This window comes from Temnothorax curvispinosus, unplaced genomic scaffold, assembly GCF_003070985.1.
Source record: "Temnothorax curvispinosus isolate PA1 unplaced genomic scaffold, ASM307098v1 QBEX01000525.1, whole genome shotgun sequence".
Classification (NCBI taxonomy): Eukaryota; Metazoa; Arthropoda; class Insecta; order Hymenoptera; family Formicidae; genus Temnothorax; species Temnothorax curvispinosus.
The window spans coordinates 2,958,568-2,983,095 of NW_020210305.1; the positions used below are offsets into that span (position 1 = coordinate 2,958,568).

Here is a 24,528-nt window from a genome sequence, read left to right on the forward strand (position 1 = left end):
CAAGATAAAAGCGAAAGCAAATCGAATCTACGCAATTGACGGCAATTCGGTGTATGTCACAAGATTTATAAATTATCGTAGATTTATACTCCAGGAACCAAGCGGAAAATCGATAAGAAGATTACCTTCGATTTAGTAAAAGTTATATACTGGAGAGGTCATATTCACTCTTGCGACTATTCAATTTAAATTCAATAGATCAACATATACTTTACAACGTACAATATTTTTTAGATAAATGATCTTTTCGATAGTATTCCTTCAGCTTCTCATTTCTCTTCCTTTGTTTAGAGACAACAAAGAACGCATTAAAAGATTATTAAAAAATCATTACATAGTGATTATAATTTGTGATCAATTATATTATAATTATATGTCATTTATATGAGGCACGATCAGTTTGAGACAGACTTTCCTTGAGAGAAGCCTGGATCTATAATTATATATCATTTATATACTTTCACATAATTGACAATATAGTTAGTTCTCAAATTTTAACAATAAACAATTTAAAAGACATTTTCAAAGAATTTTGAGTCAATAACTTTTTACGATCACAGCTTGTGGTATAATAAACTTAATAATCTAGATTTTACTTTTTTCTCCAACATATACCATAAATTCCTACTTATTGATTCCATTATCGCCGCTTTTATTGTTGCCGATATACTTAATACTGTGCACAGCATGCTCTCAAATTCATTGTTTGTTGCTTTTATTGTGCGCGCGAGAAAGACGCGAATAATTAAGGTGGCCGTAATTAAGAGGGGCATTGTTCGATCTTCCTTTCTCCCGTGTGCCTTCTGTGCCGTCGTCGGCCCGTTGTGAGACGGGTCTTCTCGTCCTCTCGTAGAAAGTACGACCTACTGCAGTTTCCATTTCACACACATAACGACTTACATATCATGTTCAAGTGGATCGACGTGTGTACTGGTTCTTTATATAACGGCACAGCCCTGCGGGCTAATATCCGCGTTTTGCATGATTACGCGTCTTCTCGCGTGCGGTTTGCAGCTGTCGCATTTTTACAAGACACTCATAATATTATTATTCAGCAGAGAAACCGTTGAAATGTTTTTTTCTACAACTTCACGTTGACGAGACACTAACTGAATGTCATACTTCCTGTATTTTACGGTGAAATTGTCGCTTGACGTCGAAAATAGAATGCATTTTCAAGAAATTTTTATTATTACTTTTGTAGACTGACGGTTAAAATAGCAGTTTAAACAGTGAAAAGTGAGATGACTCTCGTTTGCGAGAAATTTTAATATACACATGTCAACAATGTTCCGCTTCGCGTTCCAGGTCAATTACACGTATTCGATTTCATTGACATTGACATTAACGCCAGGGAATCTCTCTAACAGACATCCACGCGTTATGTCGTAATTCTCCACGTCGATATTAAGTAACAATTATTTGTACTAGGGTATATCTTCATTTTTAATAAATAAATAAAACGTACATTATTTGCATAATTTTTTTCATTTTTATCAGAAACGACGATAAGATGTTGATCTGAGATCTTTATGCAAAAGTTTAGCGAAGTTGCGAATGCAAAATAATTCGACAAAACACTTAAATTAGAATATTGTAGTTATATAAAAAAAATAAATTCCCTCGTTTACATGTTCTTGATAAATTATCCCTAGTATGCTAAATAGATTTGATTGTATTGACAAGTGCAAGGTTACTGATACTGGTTTTCCAATATCACAGTCGTTCTAGTTTAACGTCACGCATAGCGTAACGAAATAATTTCGCATAGACACACGCAAGGAGAGCAGCATCTAAAATTACTCACATTTTGCGAGTTACGTCTTTCTCGTATCGTTGGCCGCAGTTTCAATCTTTCAACTGGATGGTTCCAGACAGATCGATTAAAAGCAATTAGGTAATTGCACGTCGTTCTCCTCTCGCAGCTGTGACACTTTGTGTTAAGTGTCACAAACTGCGATGTGGCGATTATGCGTCTGTCTCTACTTTCTATTTTAGCACACGTGCGACGGGAAATAGTAGATCCCAGTTTTGTAAGCGGTACTTAAAAAGCAGCAACCTCCGAGAGTGCCCGATCGCTCGTTCGCTAAGCGATCGGATTAAGTTGTGCACGTCGATGGGTTGCACAGATTCCTACGCGGTAATTACCACTTTCCGCAACAACGTTGCATGCAGTTTGACGCGTGCGGCAATATCCCGGGGCACGCGTAAATCAGATCAAACCGGATATTAAATGTCGTTAAAGGGTCGTACGCAAACGACGCCCGCGTTTTGCAGAAAATGCGCACGTTCCAAACTGCGGCGAAAAAAAAATGTTTTAAAGTCTTTTCTGGAATTGGATTTCCGTCGTAGAGCTGCGAAAATGAGCTATCTGGTAATTTGCGCGATTGCCTCGAGAAATGGTCTGTTTCTGTCAGAGGATAATTGAGGCCTAGAAAGCGACGGAGTTCAGAGAAACTTTGGAGCACTGTAGCAAGAATGACGGGGCCGTCCTGTTCGACGATTCATCACGCGGATTCGGAGTTTGCGAAAATTCGGCTCAGCTCAAACCGGAAATCGCGTCAAGTTCGCAATTCGAGTAAAACCTTGAAAGAAAGGTATAAATGCTAAAGATAAAAGTATTCAAAAAAGCTTGCATCAGTTATTGCAGAAACAAACTTGAGAAAATAAATGTTGATAAGACTTGCTGTCTGTTGTATAATAATTTTAAGGATATGGTGTGATCTCTTTTTTTTCACGTTAAGTGTTTTTGAATGAAGCGAACGTTTCTTTAAACTCCTACATGCATTTCAAAGATGCTCGAGTGTCTCGAAAACAGGTCGTTGCTAAAGAGTCTTTCGCGAAGGGGACGAATGCAATCGCCGCGTAATGCCTCGCAGCCCACAGTTAATCACTCTGTTACACACACACACACGAGTACCATTAGCAAATATATAAAAAATATATTAAGTGGAGCGAACAGCCTGGCACGTGAATAAATGGCTCTCGATGTGCCGTGCTCCACCCACGCGCTGATAAAATGTTGGAGAATTACGAACGGGTTTCTCGATAGGCACGAGATAATCGTTATCACGTATGGCTTATCAAAAAATATCATCGCTGGGATTATAACAGTTTCCGCATCTGACCGGAGACAGAACTCTGAACCGGCGCGCCGGCTCGTGAAAGACAATCCTCTCACTTTCGTGCCATAAGCCGACCGCAATTCGCGGCCGGTCACCGCTATCCGACTCTCAAGAATCCTCCAGTAAACAGATCGAGATAAGAGGACAATCAGTAAACTTGTATCAATGTATAGATTTTAGAATAAGTACGACAATTTGAACATCAAAAAGTTCTCTTAAACTTTTTGCACAGCTATCTCCTATGCGCGCTTAAATTATATTAAAGTAGCAATTATTTAATTAAATAAAACGTTGCAGTTTCTCAATTAGACAAAACATCGCAACGGTTGCTTATTTGCAATTACTGAATTTCCCCCCTTCGTCGCAACTAAAAAATTCTTTACGTCAAATATAAAATTACTCGGCTAGCCTTGCCATTAAACCTGCTCACTTTTCTATAATGTGTAATCCGCAGAAGAAATTTACTATGGCGGGGGAAGCAGAATAACTCATTAAATACATATAACGCCACTGCATCCTCTTACTCGCCGTGTCGAGGCAATTATCGTTTCTCCTGGCGGTCCAAAGATCAAGGAAAAGATCGAGGGCGTTTATAATGCCCAGAAGGAGCTAAGAAACCACACTTGGGATAAACGTTCTCCTCTTTTTTTCTCATCCGCCTGTGGGAAACTCGCGGCCACTGGACCGCGCTTGGCTTTTACGATGATCGTGCGCAGCTTAATTGCGCCAGTAGATACGGAATGTGCATAGCCAGACGCGGTGTGAGATCATACACGTATTTCCAACTCGATACGCCATATCCGGCCTATCTCTTGATGCGAATTTACGTATCTTCTGATATTCTCGTTCGTTAAATCAAGTAAAAGATCGATTAAGATATATATCATTTGTAAATTAAAAATTATAAGTAAAATTAAAAATTCGTAAATTAAGAAATCAAGTAAAATTCAAATCAAACTAATTCGCACTTGCTCCTGAAATTAAACTTTATGTTAAACCTTTAAATGTTTGTTGTATCGTTTATCGCTGTCTGACAAACTATATCTTTTCATCTTTATTTAGAATTCTATAACTGTTCGCATGTTATGTTTTTAATCTTGATTTTGTTTTCGACTTCATTTTTGATAGGAAATGTTATCGTAACATAATCCTAATTAAGAAAATACTTTCTTTTAAAAAAAAGAAAGTATTTAAAAATTGGTTCTATAAGAAACAAGATATATGTTCCAAGTCTAGGCTTATTTCATCTCATTCTGTTTTGTAAAATTGTTCAAGCACGCTTATACACAAATTTATCGATAATCAGGACGCTGTAAGCTGTAAGTAGATATAATGTTAGCAATCTTACTATACTACTCTTATTTTATACTCGAGATTGCATAATTTGTTGGCATGCACGATCAAACGTGTGCGTTCACTGACATGCAGTGCCGCATACTTGGCTTGTGCAACGAGTGTTCCTTCACTTTTGAAGTGTTCCGAAAGACAGGAACGCTTCCTCATAAAGAGGATCCTTTTGGCTATTACGTTAATAACAGACTATATTTCGTAATATCCTCAATCAATAAAAGTCTCACACATTATATAAATTGAAACGATTATTTTAGCATTTACAGGACTAATTATACACACCATTATATATATTATACATATATATCATCGCTGTCAAAATTTTCTTTTACATCGATGACTTGCATATTAATTGAGTGAGAATAGTTGCCGGAAACTAATGCACTTTCCGATTGCTAAAGTAGAGCAATATTACGTACTACTAGAGGACCGTATTTACTTTATAATAGCCGCATAAACTTCCAGTATGACATTTAACCAATAAACTGCATCACCTTATCCCGTTAAGAATCAATACGTACTTTCATATCCTGCCCCGGAAGGCACTGCCATTGAGCTAACATAAGTGTTAGCTTTCCGCATGAAGCAAATCTAATTCCGCAGTAACATTCCTACTTTCATTTAGATGTGTTTCACACGTCCTTTGTGAACCCACGAGCAAAGGTATATTGAATCGTATTGTCAGGCTATACTTGGGGAGCCAGCATTCGCGGCAACAATAGAGATTGAATCGGGTTTATAAATATGTAAAAATGTTTAGAATGCATTTGAAACCTTCGTTCGTGCGCTTTTCTTCAAAATTTCGAAATAATTTGACACGCGCTCACTCAGCACACTGAATATTTAATATATCCTTGCATAACTTTAACGAAATGTGCTCGAAGTGTTTTTTTTCTCACAATTTTGTCAAGCAAGCAACTCGTTTAATATTCTTATATGTTTAAAGAAGAGCTTCTCTTGCATTAAAATTAGCATAAATTCTTAATTATTCCGTAAGGCATGACGTTAAGCAGTTTCTACTGATCCTACCAGGCTTGATCGGTAGATGAAAATTTCTCTCGTAACAACGAGCGGCGGTGTGTCCTTTTGCCGAGGAGGATCGACGAGAGAAATTTCACCCCGGGGTCATTTGGAATCCACACTTTCCGTTTCACCGTTTATTACCTGAAACCACCTGCCAACACAGGACATTTTTACGCGGCAAAGAGCGAATCGGAAACGACTTCCAAGACGGTATCGCGCACAAACGAAGAAAAAAAGAAATGCGCGTGCATGGAAATCACCCGATTGAAACCAGAAACGCTTTTCCAGAAAATTTTTGCACGCGAAAAAAGAGCCACCCGCGATATATTTCCTATGTAATTAATAAGTTCTATAATGATTAGCTGAAGTTATATCGTGAGTTATATCATTGGAAGTACGAGACTTTCAGGAATTTTTTTGGATTAGAAAAGTTTTCAATAGTTTTGTCTTTAACATTTTTCTGGATACAGAAATATCTACGTGAATAGTGTCTTACAAAATAAGAACAATGCGTATTAATAGCATTAGCTAATAAAAGTCTAATTGACAATAATCTTATTAATTTAATTCAATAACAAAAAAATTAATAAAACAAATAACACTTTATTAAAAGAATATGATGTATTTATTTCATTAATTATACTGTTATTAAATTAATAAGATTACTTTTGATTAGCTAAACTTACTGTTAGCTAATGTTGTTTATATTATGCAATATCATTTTTTTTCCATGTAGAATTTCTTTCACTTTTGAAATAAAGAGATATCGCTAAAAAATGGCACGAAAATTGAAATCTGCAATCGTATATTTGATATACTAAATCCTGTTGCGTGATTATATATACATTGACATTAACTGTCGTCGAAAGGTTTTTTTCTTGGCGGAAGTTATTCGTAAGTAACAGCATACGAGCTGTGAGTAGTAAAAGTGGGTGAGGAGAGAAAAAGACGAAAAAGAAAGAAGTTTAACCTTCGTCTCTCTCGTGTGTCCACCGAGGAGAAATTGATTAATGGCACAATCGAGGCGACCGTCGCATCGCCTCGTGCCTCCACTTACAGGAAGTCCAAATTCCAGTTCCGCCTCTTATTCAAATTTCGAGAAAGCTCAGCAATAAATGAAGTATCGCGATCATTTGTGTAGTAGAACGAAAATGCACTTCTCCACAAAACAGAGAAAACGCGATCGATTATTCTCTCGTAATCATCTCCGTCAATTTTCAACTCGGGCAGGAAGATGAGAGAAAGTAGCGATTAAGAGCGTAATAAAAAAAGGGCACATATTATTTCGAGGCCGCGCGCTGCTGCGAGAGAAACGGGAAAAGGGTACCACAGCTGCGTTACCACAACTGAGTCTTACTGAGCACCCATTTATCGCGTCTAATTGTAAAATTGATATCTATAAACACTTTCCGATACAGATATTGCGTTCTTACGCGGCGTGTTACCCGTCACGCTCTCTCAGATCGCTCGGTAATTTGTCTTAACCAGCGTTTGATCGTCTGTTCCTGTTATTAACGCTTGACCAATTATGGCGATCAAGTGACTTCGTCGTGCCGTTACACCGAGTCCGGAAAGTGAAACGATGCGGTAACAACGCCGATGGTTCCCCTCCGTCTAACTCCACTCGCGGTATCGACACGAGCGAGATTCCTGAACGAGGAGACTCACGAGAGAAAAGGCAATAAATTAATTGCACACCCAGACGCAAAAATAGTGGTTTACGATAGGCAAACGTTCTTCGCCACCGCGTCTTTCTCGTAAATTCTGTGATGAGCTGTTGCGATAAAATTAATAACAACCATGAGATGGATTTCTGGGTACGACGATATACATAGACGAGCGTTCTAGCGGTTCTAGCTCCTTTTACAAGAGGAAACCTGAATACTCGATAATTCCAGTTGTAAAATTTAATAGGTATCTCTGAGAGCGTATGTCGTCCACACACGTTGCCGTAAGGCGTAAATGATAGTTTCGTTGCGGCAATTTAGTTCTGTAAGGACTAACCCCGTGAACGTTTGCGTAAGATCGTGGAGATGGGCTCGCGTGTAAGATCCGTCCGGTGCGACGCGCGAACGTGTCGAAATCGTGGTGGACTGTTCTCGCGGCGGGATATTTCGTTAAACAGCCGTTTGCGCAAAATGAAACGGATCGCTCGTTGGCCAATTGGCTCCGGGATAATTCGTCCGTGTCCGTTACGATTACAGTCCGCGAGATAACATTACGCGAAAGGAGGGAAATCGATTTCGGTAAATGAGCGAATCGTGGAGATTAGAGACACGTGTTTGTCTGTTCGCGGTTAATTATCTACAATTATAGACTCGATTACTCGATTGCACCATTTAATCGAGTTGAGAGCAGAGTTGCGGCTGTACGATTACATCGATTACGAAATACACCGAGGTCTAATTGTTTCATTAGTGAGGATATTTTTTGAATTTGTATGAATTATCGCACGTATGTTTTGCGGAGGGAAAAAAAACGCTTGGGACAAGACGCATATAAATCTTCCCAAACTTTCTTCTTGAAACAATCTGCCATCTCAGATTATTTTTTTCTTTAATTAGACGCCTTTTCTACGCTGGGTGTTGTAGCTTCACTTTTACTACGGTAACATTAAGCAAAGCAGACAAGCGAGAGATGTACGAAAAAACACTTTCACGGTGATCACTGATGAACCAGTTGATTATAAGGTGACAGTCTTCCTGCTTAAGACTATAAAACTGGACTGTACGAAAACTGGACTAGCGAATTAATTTACATAACATTGATTTAACGTCTTATTGCTATTAATATAAATGGGATTTCTTTTATTTAATTAATTTTTTAATTTTTTCAGAATAAAATTCTTTCGTGAATATAGAATCGATTTCGTTAGAATTGCTTAACGCAAGGAAAATTACTTTCACTCATGTTAGAGAAAACTAAATTTCTTCTTTAAATAGAAATTTATCATATTACAAAATATTAATTTCTCGAATTTTACAAAGTTTTACTAATTTAAAACTTGCGTCTGGAAGAAACTGCGAGATTTGAAGTAGAATTTGAACTATCTACGATAGTTATTGACTAAGAAAATATTCATAATTCTGAATAACTGGAAACTTTTATGTTCATCTTACTTCTGCAATCTGATTGAATTAAGTGCGATTTCGTTTATCACCTATAAACATCTCGACATAATCTTTTATATACTTTACGATCTCGTCATTGTTTTGTTACATCAGTGTATAATTGTTGTTAATTGCTTTTCATGATATTCGATGCTTAGATGTTTCTTAACGCATATACATTTATGGGATGAAAGTTGGCCTGTCTTCCGCATTTATATTATCGAGATTTCATCGCGCGATTTGGACAATAGCTTAATTGGACAACAATAGCGCAGTGTAATTCATTTGATATAATCGATGATTATTCGACGATGCGCGTCTACGTGTCGTATGTAATTAATTTCATTAGAATGAATAATTACGGCTTTCACAACAAGATATAGTCCCTGATACCAATTTCCTTCCGATACACGCTTCACAGTCCGTTCCACTCTGCGCAGAAAACATTCACGAGATTCCCGATTAATATACCGGATTGCATAATTTCCTCGCCCAAGAAATTAATTACACCCGTTCACCTGCGTCCCGTTATCTTTCCTGTAACGAAGTAACGAAATTTTGTTCGCGTCGTCGACATTCGTCGTATCCGTTCCCGCTTCGTTATTTTCTGGGGAGATAGATTTCTGGAGAAAGTGAGAGAGCACGTAGCATCCTTCACCTTCACCCATTGTCCTGTATATTTATCTCGATCTCACCTCGTGTCGCGAAGTAAGATTCATAGCGCGAAGATCCGATATTTCTTCATCGTGTCGATGTCGAACCACCTGCAGCTAAGTTAATGTTCCGCGACACGAAAACGAATTATTAATATTAGAATTAAATATCCGAGAAAAAGAACTAAAGAATGTACATCAGCTAAACGCAATAATTCGAGGATATAAGTAGATCGATTTCCCTGAGTTCTATTACATATCTTAAAATCATTCTTAAGTAGACGTACCCTATTTTCGCTTATGTGGTATCCTTGACAGTAATTTAATAAATGTGCGTTTCTCTCACGGTACGCACTCGCACTGTATTTTAACAAGAAAACTTCTTTATTTTCTGTATTTAATCCAGATACGCTCTAAATGAACTATTCCTTATCGGGAAGAAGAACTATGGAATATGAGAAGAGCATCGCGCAGCAGTCATAGCACCGCGACCGTTTCGAAGAACGAACGACGAAGGAAAATCGCTTTAGCAAGCGTGCCAGGTCACACGTCTGGCGATTTAAAGACGATTTCTAACGCGTGCCAGAAAATCATTACAACACGCCATCATGTATGCCCGCATTTGTGTCTGTAATTACCCGCGCGTAAAATTGCGCCCCTTAATTTTGCTCAATATTTAGCTCGCGGAACGACTCGGTGTGATGTTGCGTGAATTGCTCCACGTTCGCGCGAAAGATTATGGGCAAATCGAAGTGGAACGGTGAAAACCGTATATGCCTCTTATGTAAATTGCGGAAAAGCCGCGCGGAACGTTAGCGCTCTTTACTGATTACTGTTAACTGATCACGGAATATAATGCCGTCCGATGGATGGAATATGATGCCGCGACGTATTTTTTGCGATTGCATAAAAAAAGATTATCTCTAATATTTTACAATATATTAGATATATTAGATATATGTAAGTGATATTTACACCTTTAGATATACGTGTTCTCTTTAATATGTAAATAAAGATATAGGTGAGATTGTTTTATCTAATATATGTATTATATTTAAATATTGAAATTTTCTTTTGATATTTTTCGTACAGATATAAGATTATTTTATTATTTAAGTATAACAAAAACAAATGCAATGTGTAAACGCTAATGCAAACGTTATGCGAGATTATCATTATCCTACTCACAATCAAATAAAACGTACCGCACTTCTAAGTATCAAATGTATCTAATCAGTTAAAGATATATCTTCTCTGATAAAGATAAACGTGTCTTCGTTTTGTTCGCGCATTAGAAAGTTCCTGGTTATACGTGACGCGTGTACGCTTTATACCCATCGTTCAAGAAGCTTCCGGAAGAGGAGACGCTTCAACCGCGGAAGCTACTTCAATTCAATTGGATGTCCCTCGTATTTCCTTTTACACGCGCACGAGATACTTTTCATACCGTACATGGAAACCTGAACGTTTTCTCGGTGGCCCGAGTGAAAGGTCCCACGATCGGATACGTTCCACACCGTTTGGATCCACGCGTATCCATTTCCGATGTATCCTCAATTAATGACAATTACTTATCAAGAGAACGCTTCCCTCCACTTAGGTGAAATAAAGAGAGATTCATTCACACAGCATTATTTATCTTTCATTAGGGTATAAAAGCTATCGAAAGATTAGATTATTTATATACTTTGAGAAGCTTGAGAAATGTTGAAACGCCAAGATCTTTCTGTACAACAACTTTTACAACGTTTATTAAGAGGATTCGTATTTGCTCAAGATAAATACTGTTGTGCATGTGGGTGTGTGTTCACGTTTTTAAATTATTCATCAGCACCGGATTCCTTCTTTATTCATGCGGGGAATCGATTCCAGAGAGAAACCTAGCAATTAGAATGAGAAGATCCACGCTGCTAAGAAGGCTACGAGATGTATATCAGAGTCCAGATGTAAAACACGCAGAGCGGAAGTGTGGAAGAAGGTTCGAGGAAGAGAGAGAGGGGCGGTCAAGAGTCACTCTGTTAGTGGGTGAGCACTCGTGCGGTTCTACTTTCATGCAGCCTCTGAATTGTTTTACGATCTTGCGCTTCTAGAGTTCTATCGTCGTAACCACTGAACGGATCGATCTGAGAGAAAGATAGAGGAATATTCAAATTGACACACGAACAGTTATCTTTCTCTTTCTGTGAAAGCATGAATATTAAAGCATGGAAGTAGGTTAAAGCAAAATATTATGATGATATATAGAAAATTCGATGACAATACTTCATCCATCGAAAGCATTCAGCCAGCGAATTGCTAATTTTACGAAATTGCTACAATATTTATCGCGTCAATCAATCAATCAATTTATTTTTTCTCATGCCGTAACAGATACAATAACATTTCGCGTGCTTTGTTATATAGTGCCAATCTAACTTGAGAAAAATACTTTGAGTGTAAGTATTTTTCTAGAAGTGCTGATACTTCAGATTCGTTTTTCTTTGATATAACGTATCCGGTAAAAAAACTTGTTTATTAAACGTATTCATCAAATTACTTTTTTATTACATCATTTCATATATATAAAATCAATGAAAATAGAAAACGATTTTTCTGCACTAATTTTGCTTTAAGATAGAAAGGAGCACATGATGTCACGTTATCAAATAAAATTAAAGTAAAAGTTTGATTTGCGTCTGCAAAGAACGTTTGTCAGAAAAGATAACCTGTGATATTGTCGAATTATCATATCTAAAAACCGGTACTGCAATACTTAAACCGATAGGTAAAGTGCACTACTTAAACAAATACATTGTATTGCTTTCTAGGCAATGCTCGCTTCGCGCGCCTCTTCTATTTCGAATAGAAAACATCGGGAAGAACATTCGATGAACAGGCGAGCGTGAGACGCGAATATAGATTCCACGTTCGTCTTTATGAAGGAAGACGAATGGAGAGCGTAATTAACGCAAAGCGCGAGTCTCTTTTTTTCTTTTTTTTTGCGCACGGTTACTGTCTCGCCAGTGAAATTTCACTGCGATCGTTGAAGCAGATAGCCGGAGGATTCGCGATGCAACGGCCTGATTACGTCAGGCGCACAGCAATTTCATTAAATCTGCATACTCGTCCGCGCTCGAGTAATCTACGTGCCCGGAGCAATACATTAAATCGAGTCCCTAGAGAAATTTCGAAATGAATCCAATCAAACGCTAAAGGATTCATTGCGGAAACGCGAATGAGATTGATGATGGACCTCTGGAATCGTCAAAACACGAAGCCTTAATCTGAGTGGAAAAATACTTTTCAATCACTCAACTCGTTATTCAATTGACTATTCCTTCTTTCCCAAGCAAGTAAGCAGATATATGTTAGTAATAAAGTTAAGTGCCATGTTCCTGATTAATGTAACTTCAAATAATTATATTCAAATAATTATATTTCTAAAGGATAATTTATTCTATTGTATCATTTAAAATTTAATATCTGTTTATTTTTATACTTTATTGTTATTTTTTTATTATTACTATATTTTTTAATAATATATTTTATTGTTTATGTGTGTGTGTGCGTGTGCGTGTGCGCGTATGTGTGTATGTCTAATGATTCTCGCGCATGCAAACGTTGCTTCAGCAGGAGCAAAGCCAACTTACGAGAGTGTAAATTTTATGACTTTTCCACGGACGAAATTTTCATGGTAATAAAATGTAAGAATAATGAAGCAATTACTTTCACCACAGCGTCCTGCGGTTTGTACAATTCATTTAGGTGTAAGTGCCGTCTCAGCGATAATTCCAAACGTATTTAGATTTTTTGCGGCTTTATACGATTTTATCAGTATATAAATAATTACTGCTTTTAAAACTAGTATGGAAACTAATGATCTAATCGTCGAACGATTTTTGGGTTGAGATACGCAAATTAATGTACTATGAAGCCGCGAGTAACTCCCATTCGAGAACGTTATTCAGTTGCCTCGTGATCGACTAAAATGCAAAGAACTCGCGCTTTTATTTTGTTCGTAAATGTTTTCTTATTACTTTCATCAATCCACGACTCGACTTTATGCAAAAATCTGCAATAAAAGATTGGCATATTATATCGATTGCAACAACGAAGCGGAACCGAATCGAGATTAAACGCGTGAAAAATCGGATTTATCAATGCTTTTAGTCAAGTGTTAATCCGAAATGCCTCGCGACGAATCTCGCGCGCCGTTACACTTCCATTACGCAAATATGTATTTTGCCGGCCGATCGAAGAAAGTTTTTTGACGCGAGAGAAAGTTGCGCGATGGAATTAATTAAGAAAAATGAAAGTAATTCTGATAAAAATTGTCGCATCAGTCAACAGTCTTACAAATTTTTCGACTAAATAAAACAATCTAATTAGAGAATGAATAAATCATGAAATATAGAAACTTTGGTTGGATTATTTGTGATGATATTAAATGCATATTTATAATTCCGGTTCAATAATAAAATATACAAAATAGATATTACTTCCTATCACTCACCTGTTGAAGATGGGGTAAGTCGGCGCCGTTTAAAATTGCAGGATCGGCCTCAGCCGCCACGAGGATGTCTCCCCGCAGTGTCAACGCGGTCCACAGAAAACACAAGAAGTATCTCTGCCTCATCACGGAGGATGAATTCCGTTCCTGGCTCTAAATCAACGTCTACACTATGACGAAGCACCCGTTGTATTCTTCTTTCGAATTTCACCACCGGTACATCAGAGAGAACCCTCTCTCGCCTGTATTAATTTACAAATTCTCTCTCGGTAGCCTATCTCGGTCGACGATCCTTGTATAAATAAAGATGAATCCGCCTTCCCCTTAAAATAATCTCACTCGTGAGATCAGACGCGAGGTCTCCCTATTGTTTTGACGTTTGTTCTTAGCCTCTTCGATCTTATCGGTCGTGTTCGCGCTTAATCACGCGGGAGAAGCGCCTCTCGCGTCCAGGGGATGCCAGGCATTGAATTCACCGCGGCGACTTCCTTCCTTCCTTCCTTCCTTCCCGTGTTCAGGAAGAGACGAGATCAGGAAGAGGCTGAGCTGATACGCCAGCTATACCAGTTGCGGGGCCTAACGAGTTCGCACGTCGACGGGGACGAGTTCGGGACTGTTGGAGATCGGAAAACGTCCGTGAGTTTTACTTCTCCGCGACGCGGGAAGAGTTCTCGGGGTCCGTCAAGTGGGAGACTGCCACCAAGCAGGCCGGTGAACGTCAACAAGAAGGAACCCACTTCTTCTCTCGATATTTTCTTGCTATGAGACAGGGTGAAAGACCGTATTAATTGAAAATTGAAAATAAAAGTTCCAATCTATTAATTAAAAGAGAACTTAAAAAGAACAATTTTTTAAGTACAAAAGCGTCCTGTTTTTAATTTTCCTAGATTTTTGAAAAATCACACCAATTACTTTTAGTATTTGAGATGCATTCAGCTATTAGTTATCACTATTTCACCAAAGTCCCATCTTTTTTACTAAGCGAAGATCTATCCTGAGCTGAATTTCTCAATTCTCGTTAGTAACTCATTGCGAACACGCTTTGACTCGGCATATTACTGTAAAATTGCTTGTGACAATCATCGTCGCCTAAATAAAACTAAGTCGAGAAAACAATTTCTCTACTTATTCTTCACTTAAAATATTACGTCGCGTCTCGTACATAACATATACACAACTTTGTTTTCTGACCTGAAGACCGTGAATTAAAGCTCAACGAATTACAATATAATTATAATTTATAAAGTCATAAAAATTATTTATGTCTCTGTATTTATGTCTTACAATTAGCAGCCGTGATTTTATTAACTTCTTTAATGTCTTTTTACTGTTTCGATAAGAATATTCTTCTATATCTGAATATTAAATAGTCAGCATTTTTTACAGTTGATAAGACAGTTATATGTTACAGTCTAGGAAATTTAAAATAAACTTTAGAAAGCTCTCTCTCTTTCTCTGTCTCTCTTTCAAAGAACATTCGTAAGAAGCGTTGGTAAGCGTTGGTAAGAGACATAAAGAAACCCCTTTCGTTCCTCTTCCTTATCACAAACGAAATATCGGAAGAGGAATGTTACACGACCAATTCCATCTATCCGTTAACTATTACTTAATGACGATCGAGATCGAGCGAACGCTTGAACGGACATCGGTCCATTATGTTTCCGTCCAAGTGCTCGACGTTCCAGAGAACGGGCAAATGCGCGACGTACCATTTTACAGTTGCCTTTTTCATACGCCGCTTCCGATAACATGCCGCTGTTTTATTCGCAGCTCAGCGACGCGCGCTCGCGGAAATGCCACTCATTAAGCCTTCGCACGCCCGTTCTTACGTCAAGCAATTTCTAACGAAATTATTACGTAAATTAACTTGCAAATCGTATCTAACGTTTCCTACTTAATACACTTAATAGTTTCCTACTTAATATACTTAATACGTGTTTTCGTTGCAAATTTATTTCACGATTCTTTAAGCTTAAAGCTTTCCTCGCGGATGCTATCGTGATTAATTAATGTTGAGATAAATATCGGTGACTCTTATTGGATCGTATAAGTATGGAGAAGCTTACGAAATCCCTATCATTACAAACAAAAAAATAGATCTTATAATCATAGTTGGGGCACGGAGGCGTGTGAAGCAACCGAATCGTGTTCGAGAACTGACGGGACGAAGTCAGTTCGTGCAACGATGACTAATGACGCACCGTAATGCAACGACGTTATTAAGAGAATCAAGATCATGCGATACATACTTGTTCGATCGATGCCGATCTTTCGTCATGGTCCAGTACTTTCTGATTGAGCAGCGAAAACACTTTCGGGTTCGCCCCGGGCGACGAAAACTCGACCGTCCAGCGACTCTTCCTTTCTCCAGTCTCGATTGTGCGACGGTGAGTCTCACGTTTCGAACTGATCGCCCGTTTCAAAGGAGGATTTGCAGCATTGGCAGCTTCCACTGAAATTTAATAAAAATAATTAATTTAATATTAATATAAAAAATAATATAAATTTATTAATGTTTGAGATAAATGTGTGAAATGCGAAGTCAACTCTCTCCCTAAGGATTTTGTTAAAATCCGTCTACTAAGTATATCTTTCAAATCGATTAAAATTTTGGACTACATTTGCGAAAAATTGAAACAAAATTCGCTGGAACTTAAATGAATGATGTGGATCTGATATATAATTACATTTTAAAATCATAGAAGCTCACGAAGAATTTTTAATGTTAAATTACAATTGACATACTTGAGCAAAAATGTTGTGATTTTAACGCAAGTTTAGATATTATTTTTTATCTGATGAATACACAAAAACATTCAAAGTACGGTCTTACATAATTTCTGATAATAAAAATTAAAGAGAGAAAAATAAAATATCCACATACGTATAAGCTACCACATTTTATAGAAAATACATACATATATCTACAGTTATTTATTTTTGAAAATTAATAGAATAGCATAATATATTATTTACATAATTATTAAGATGTAGTATTTAGTGTAAAAGGCTATCATGTTAATATCTACGGCAGTTTCATGTTATTTGCATTCTAAGTATCGCGTGCTAAGTACTCGCGTGTAGTTTACAAGCCACATTATGAAATCTGGAAGTATAAATAATTAAACAGGGACAAGAATTTTCGCAAGATTGTTATCTGCGAGATCTCAGGCTCGTCTATTACTTGACCTCGTACTTTATCAAGTTATTTTGTAGACGCCAGTACGCATATGCACATAACGCAATGTGCATATATTATTTCCATTATATCATAAAGCCCATAGCTCGTGCTAACACGCTATCTACATGTTTATCGCTCATTTTTTACGTCATCTCGACACTTTTTTCCACTCTTCGTATGACGATCAACTGCAGAATATTGTAATTATTGGATATTCTCGATTTTCTCGAGAAATAAATTCTGTTCTCCAATATATACATATATACGTGCGTGCAAACTTTCTTTCTTCGCACGGCTATTACTTTCTTCGAGGGGCACGCAACTTCCGTGGAATTATCTGTCCCTAATTCTCGCGGATGAAACGAAGATGACGAAATTTTCATAAATTGTTAGGCATTTTATCACATTAGTGTATTAGGAGATCAAAGAGAGGCTTCTCTTATATATACGGTGTACTCTTTAAAAAGATAAATAAAGCAATTACGCAAAGCCCTGGAGTTGCCACATGACATTTCGATTAGCGATGAATTTAATATTGCGAAATAATGGTGTTATAATGCTTTTCAATCGGAGAATGCCAATTAAGACATTAAGGCGGCCGGGTTACGTAAAACGACATAATCTTCGTATAAGTTTATCACGAGCGAGACATCTGCCGTGTCGCCACATGAAAAGTATTATGTGAATGTACGAGTATCATGTATGGGAAAAAGAGACTTTTCTCTTCGTATATACGCGTATGAATCCTCGTTAAAAAGCGTTTCACTCGAATGAAAGGGAGCGGAAGCGATCTTAATGAGACAAGAATTATGCGATTTCTTGTATACCAAGATTTCTTTCGTAGCACAAAACTGTAAAAAGATACCGCAGATATCTAAAAATCAAACAGCTTCCCGAAACAAAGCCTAACCGAAATTTTAAACCATATATTTTAGAAACTATAGGACGAACAGTCTCGTCTTTCAATCAAGTTATGTATAAGATAAATAAGTTATGATTATCAATTAAATTGTGATGCCCACAAGAGACGTGCGCTTTGAAATATTAGTTTATAATCTCTCTCTATTGGTATAATTTAACAATACACATATATTATTTGTAAATAATTTTAAAAAACTTATAATGACACCGAAAACCAATAAATATATGATAATTATTTAAGTAATGGTAGAATAAACAATGACTTCTATTTATATCTTTTCCTGTTAAAAATATATCTAATATATAGTAAAATCTGCGGACCAATAATGTATACATAATATTTTATAATCCATATTAGCTAGTCGGAAAAATCATTCGTGACGGATAATATCCTGATTCAGCTTTGCAGCCAATTAGTTTATTGATATGTATCCGCAGGCAAACGAGTAATGTATCTGTAGTTGTATACCGAGAAAGCGAAACAAAGTAATTCAATCGCATTATTCTCCGTTATTGGGCCGCGACCGCACTCCGTAATTAATATCCGCGTCATTGCATAAACGCGAGAGGCACGGCAATTTTCACCAAAGTAGAAAAACTGCCCGCTGTAATCGCAATGTGGGCCCTGATGACACGCTGATGATGCATTTAAGCACAGATTACGCGCATGTTTCACTTCAAGGTCTGCTCAAGCCAACCAGTGAATGTGAAATTGTCAACGAAACCGCAACACAGCTTCCTTTCCTCTGCCCTTTGCGCGATACTTTTATTACGATTCTTTAATCGCTCATAACGGAATTAATCATTTCAAATTATAAAAGGACCGTATCGTATTTTCCAAAAGAAAATCCATACTCAAAATAACTCCGGTATCAATTTTAAATTAACAATCAAAATTTAATACGTGGCATTAGATTTCGCGGATTCCAAGTTCGTTATGTACAAATTCGATAATAATAACGGACCCGTTATGTGCAAACAAACATTTGAGATGTACAGCAAAATAACATTTGGATATGTAAACACAAACATATACATATAACACAGTCACATAGCCTAATCTTCAGTACTCTTGCGTTTCTCTTAAAAGCATCTTAAAGACGATCGTCGAAATCGAAGCAAGCATGGCAACTGAGTACAATTACGGTAATTGGTGCTTCACGCTAAAGAATAAAATGAAAGTGATATTAATAAATAATCACAACGTCTCTAATAAGTTTTCCGTTGCACTGGATATTCACATCGGTAATTTTCATCATATTATATTTCTACGCATCTTCACACGCATATAGAACGAATCTAGAAATAGACACAACATTTCAGAACATTTATAAATACAGATTAAAAAAAAAAATGTATATAAGAAACTTTTATACGCCTCAAACTTTATTGTCTTAAAATTCGATTCTTTCCACATTAATCCGTCTACTAATTGTAAATACTGACTGCGTGTTTTTTTTTTTTTTTTTAATATATATTTAATATAACTTATATAATATTATTCTTGTATATGTATAATTCATTGTACAACTACTACATTATACATACAATTCAAAATGCATAATCTGTTCTTTTTAATTATTTACGTAAAAACCAAACAAAGAAAAAAGCAAGCAAAAGAATTTTTTAATTTAATATATCTACCATTCTCTGATATCATCAACGTCTCACAATCTAATAAAATATTTTTAGTTACTTAATATGTTGTTCTAATTGATGATAATCAAATTATAAATTTCATACATTTAATTAGAAATAAAACATGTTGTTACAGGTAGCTTTGCCGATCCAAAAAATTTTCCAGGATTGGCGAACTTGTGTCAACAAATGATAATTTGGGGAACAACCGCACAGTCCAACAGGTTTCAGAAACTTTTATATAAATATAACGGCGATATCTCCTTAACAACATCATCAGAGCATACTACCTATTATTTCTACTTCTATACAAAGGACTATGATGTTGTTGAGCAAATCTTAGAGCGCTTTGTTCAGCTCTTCATTTCAACTCCTTCCTTCAATAACGCTTGTATCGAAGAAAGGATAAGGATAATGGATTCAAAGTTAAAAAAAGAATTGCAACATAATTGGTTTCAATATTTTGAAAGGTCTACGATCAATTCCGCTCATCCTTATTCAAACTATGGCTTGTGCAAGGAAAAAATATTGACGGAAATGTCTATAGAAAACATCAAATTCACGTTACTCAATTTCATTTTGACATATTACTCCGCTAATATCATGACACTAGGCATCACGAGTAATTGTAAGAGACAGTAACTAATTTATAGATAAAAAAAATAAATACAGAATGTTTTAGAGTTAATACATAATAACAGTTATAAAGCTATTACAAATTATTATCTTATTATATTAAATGAGTCAAACTAATGAATAAATTTATACTTAGATGCAGGTGGATTTGAACGGATGGTAGACAAAGTATTCTCTGAAATACAGAACTCGGAAATTAAACTTCCAAAATATTTTACGCCATTTACGGATCGATTTTGCACTGTATGGTATATTGCTCCAAAAAGTGATACCAAGAATTTAATGAGACTTGCATTTCCTTTGCCGAATGTAGAAGAAGATTGTTGGCGCAGGGTAACATAATTTTTTTACAGAGCGTTTTTTTTTACAAATATCTCAATTATATGGTTTATATTAACATTATATGTCATTATATATATACATTAATTGTTAACATTTAATATTTATAGACTTTTAAAATTTTGACATTTTCAAACATTTTCTGTTTCTGTAACTTTCTTCTCTGTTTCTTTTATTGGTCTCTCGCAAAAACAAACAATGACTGGCTGCAGGAAGACCTAGATCGATATTAATAGTTGGTTCTTATTTCAAGATCGTCTTAATAAAGGACGTTCACCGGTCCTTATACTAGAGAAAATCGAAATTCTATAGATTTTCTTGAAACTGTGAATAAAGGTACGTTAATTTAGGTGTGCTTTATGCGTGGTATAAATTTCAGTACCTCTTACGGTATAAAAATCAAGATACTGAGCCTCAAAGTTTCAATTTTTACCAAAATTTAGTAAAAGTTGAAACTTTGAGGCTCAGTATCTCGATTTTTATACCGCAAGAGGTACTGAAATTTAAAGCACACCTAAATTAACGTATATTCACAGTTTCAAGAAAATCTATAGAAAATCGATTTCCTCTAGTATAAGGACCGGTGAACGTCCTTAAGTAATGTCTTAAGATGTTAATATTTTGTGATTGATTCATGACATCTTAAGATTGTACTTAAGACAATCTTAAATATAACCTCCGACTATGAATATCGGCCCTCGAGTTTATTTATACCAAAGGCAGAATAGCTAAGAAATAAGATTATGTAATTAGAAAAGAGTTACACAGAAATTTCTTTGAAATTTTCAAAATTTTGCTTAATCTTTTATTATTTTAATAATTTTATCTATTTTTTTCTTACTATTCACTTGTTAATACAGGCTGTAAATTGTATTAGCTTTTTTCTGGAATATGACAACGAAAAGTCACTATTGGGTACATTAAAGGCCAAGAATTGGTGTAACGGTATCTCTATTAGTGCATGTCAAGAAGCCAGAAATCTAAATTTTTTCCATGTCGTTTTCACGTTGTTGCCAGAAGGATACTGCAGGCATACCTCTGATATTGTTCAATTATTTTTTGAATATCTTAAGTTATTCAAGACTAAGTACTTAAACTTACCGAACCGTCGATTTATTAAAGTACTAAACAATGTAAGTAACAAAATATAAAAGTTTATACAGAGATTTTCGACAAATTGTCGTACTACTTACAATTTCTCGCGATTAAAAAGATCAAATAAAAATATGATATATAATTAAACTTTTCGAAAACAATAATTTTGACATTTTTATGCTTTTATATTCAAAATCATTTTTCTCAAAATTTCGATACACGAAGGAAAAAGAAACCTTTTTCTTATTTCTTACAGTTCTCATGTTCTTTAGTACATTATCGTTTTACATTTATTATTCATCTGTGCCTAATTATTATAAAGAATTTTATTCAACTTGAACGAGATAAACAAATATACATAACTTTAGACTCTTTAGAGAAATACTTATATATAGCATATTTTCATACGTGCATATTTTCTCAATTTCGCCTTTCTTGAGAACTAAGTCAATCAAAACATATATTTTTTATTTCTTTTTAATTCTTTCTAATAAATAAAAAACAAAATAGCATAAATAATGTTTTAAAGAGTTCTCGACGCCGCTTGGGAAATATATATAAACGAATTCATATATATATATATATATATAAACCCATTAAAAAAATTCTTATGATTTAACTTTATAAACACCACCTACAAATCAAACTGGTATTAACACTACTGGTGTTTCAACCCTAGTATAAAACAACTTTTATCTCAAACACATTTATGTACAAAGCATACGAAAAAAAAGATGGAGACATAAAAATGACTCAACCTGTAAAATCCATAAAATTCTAAATTTGCAGATGTTAAAATATGGAAGACTTGAAAAAGAAGAGGAAGCTCAACAAAGGATTATAAAGACAGTTCAACAATTGAACCAATGTCAATATCCATCAACGAATATTCTAAACAATCAATTTTTTAGAGACTTCGATTATATTACGTCCATGATTAAAATACTAATAGATGAATACATATCTCCACGTTTTATTAGAATTTACATAATTCACGACGACTTTCCGCCTTTAGAAAGCAAATGGGACAATGCAGACTACACAGAAAATAAAATTAAGGAATCATTAATTGATCTATGGTCAAAAGAACCATCGAAGAAAGAAGAACGATCAGAATTACTTGTACCTGACTTAAAATTTGTGCCAGATCCAAATGTATGTAACTCTTCACTATATTAATATATATATATTTAGGCGCAATAATATTTTCGTTAATTTATTTATTATTAATATATTATCGTGTAAAATATGAATATTTAGAAATAGAACTAAAAATTCTTTTAAACAAATCGAGATACTTTTTTACGCAAGCGTGGTGCAAGGCAAAGAAAAATAATTTCTTATGAATCGAAAATATGAAATAAATCCTTCTCTGTATAAAAAATCTTTTTGAATAAATATTTATATATTTCAAAAATAGATCTTATTTTAATAATAACGCTTTCTTTTGAATTAATGCACGAAATCGTATCTTTTATATAATTAACCCGTCATATCGTACATCATATTTACATATCGTGTATATCGGTAGCAAAAATATTTTACAGATCCCACTATATACTGAAAAAATGCCTGAAATTATAAAGGACACATTATTCATACAACTTTGGTACGCTCACGCAACTCCAAAATCAAGCGCAATTCAGCGACATATTAAAATGTTCTTTCATTTCATCAGGTATACAAAGCAAACTTGAACATTATACAAACAATATATCTGTTACAAATAAATATGTATCGCAATAATGCGTAGCGTGTAATTTCTTTCTGAATTTGATTTGTAGTCCGCAAGCTTACGAGAACCCCTTGGATTATATATTAAACATTATATTTGCCAGGCTAATTGAAATTGCTACCGAAATGCCGATTTTTCTTCAAGATGAAATGCAATGGCAGACTAGGAAAACCAAGTACGGCATAGTGGTGAGTAAAATAATAATAATAAAATCTTTGATACATATATTATGTATTTTATTTTTTGTCGCTCATAATCCAAATTTAATAATATATAACCGACTATTTTTTAATTCCATCACGATTAATCTAAAGAAAACAAATTGTATAATAAAATATTCAAAGAAAGAATGCACTAAAAATAATCTATACTGGCGTGATTATATTGATGTAAATATTGGTGTAACTCTTTCGTTGTTTATAAATAAATATGTAATAATAAATATTTAGTACGTGTAACTTTTAAATAAATTTTTCTGAAAGAAATAAAATTACATTTGGATATAATATTTGTTCGCAGTAGATATATTCTTACCGAATAAATACTAATCGACTATTTGCAAGCAAAATTTTATTTCTCATTCGTCATTTGTTATTCGCAGTTTAATTCTTTTTCGTATAATACAATAATATTATATATTCAATAGACATCTAATTGACTTCATGCAAAAAATAAATAATTAAGAAAACTGTTTACTTTTAAAGGCAATAATTAAAAAAAATTTCTTTAGCTTGAACTAACTAGTTATGTCCCTATAACGTATCATGGGTATTTGGGAAAGGTAATTTCTACAATAATGCACTTGAAAGTTCTACCGGAAGAGTTCGAAACCCTCAAGAAGAAGGTAGGTACAATGAAATACAGAGAAGACACAAATTTAAATAGGTATGAAATTAAATTAAATATAGCCGTACTTATCAAGAATGCGGGTTACAGTATATCAAGGCCTTCAAACATTTCGCACGTATGCGACCATCAGAGCAGGCATTCTGTTACTTTCAGAACATATTATCGGAAAAATCCTGGCCGCATAATGAAGTATTAAAAGCAAGTACTTGTAAGTATGCAAAAAAATATTTCGTTATTAAGATGTTAAAAATAATTAATAGTAAATTTATGTTTTATTGAAAAAATATATCTTCTTTCAAATAAATTTTGTTAACATATAATTATATATCGTTCATTAAACTTAAATAACTATGCATTCAGATAAGATTTAAATCATGATTTAAA

The 24,528-nt window shown here is 35.1% G+C and overlaps 2 protein-coding genes across 2 annotated transcripts in view; one reads left to right on the plus strand and one right to left on the minus strand.

Annotated features, from left to right (window-relative positions):
- LOC112454907 (integrator complex subunit 3 homolog) overlaps window positions 1–16,148 on the minus strand; it is a 24,858-nt gene extending 8,710 nt beyond the window's left edge. Inside the window, exons 1-2 of the mRNA XM_025016542.1 lie at window positions 16,000–16,148; window positions 13,754–14,509 (exon numbers count right to left, since the gene is read on the minus strand). Coding sequence (XP_024872310.1) covers window positions 13,754–13,876 — 123 coding nt within the window. The 5' untranslated portion in view covers window positions 13,877–14,509; window positions 16,000–16,148. The remainder of the gene's footprint in view (window positions 1–13,753; window positions 14,510–15,999) is intronic.
- A 2,533-nt stretch (window positions 16,149–18,681) lies between these two features.
- On the plus strand, window positions 18,682–24,515 carry LOC112455413 (insulin-degrading enzyme-like). Its single transcript, XM_025017314.1, has 7 exons — window positions 18,682–19,097; window positions 19,627–20,118; window positions 20,263–20,459; window positions 21,326–21,598; window positions 24,026–24,139; window positions 24,298–24,352; window positions 24,505–24,515. The coding sequence occupies exons 1-7, from the start codon at window positions 18,977–18,979 to the stop codon at window positions 24,513–24,515; spliced, it is 1,263 nt and encodes a 420-aa protein (XP_024873082.1). The 5' UTR covers window positions 18,682–18,976.
- Window positions 24,516–24,528: the final 13 nt, after the last annotated feature.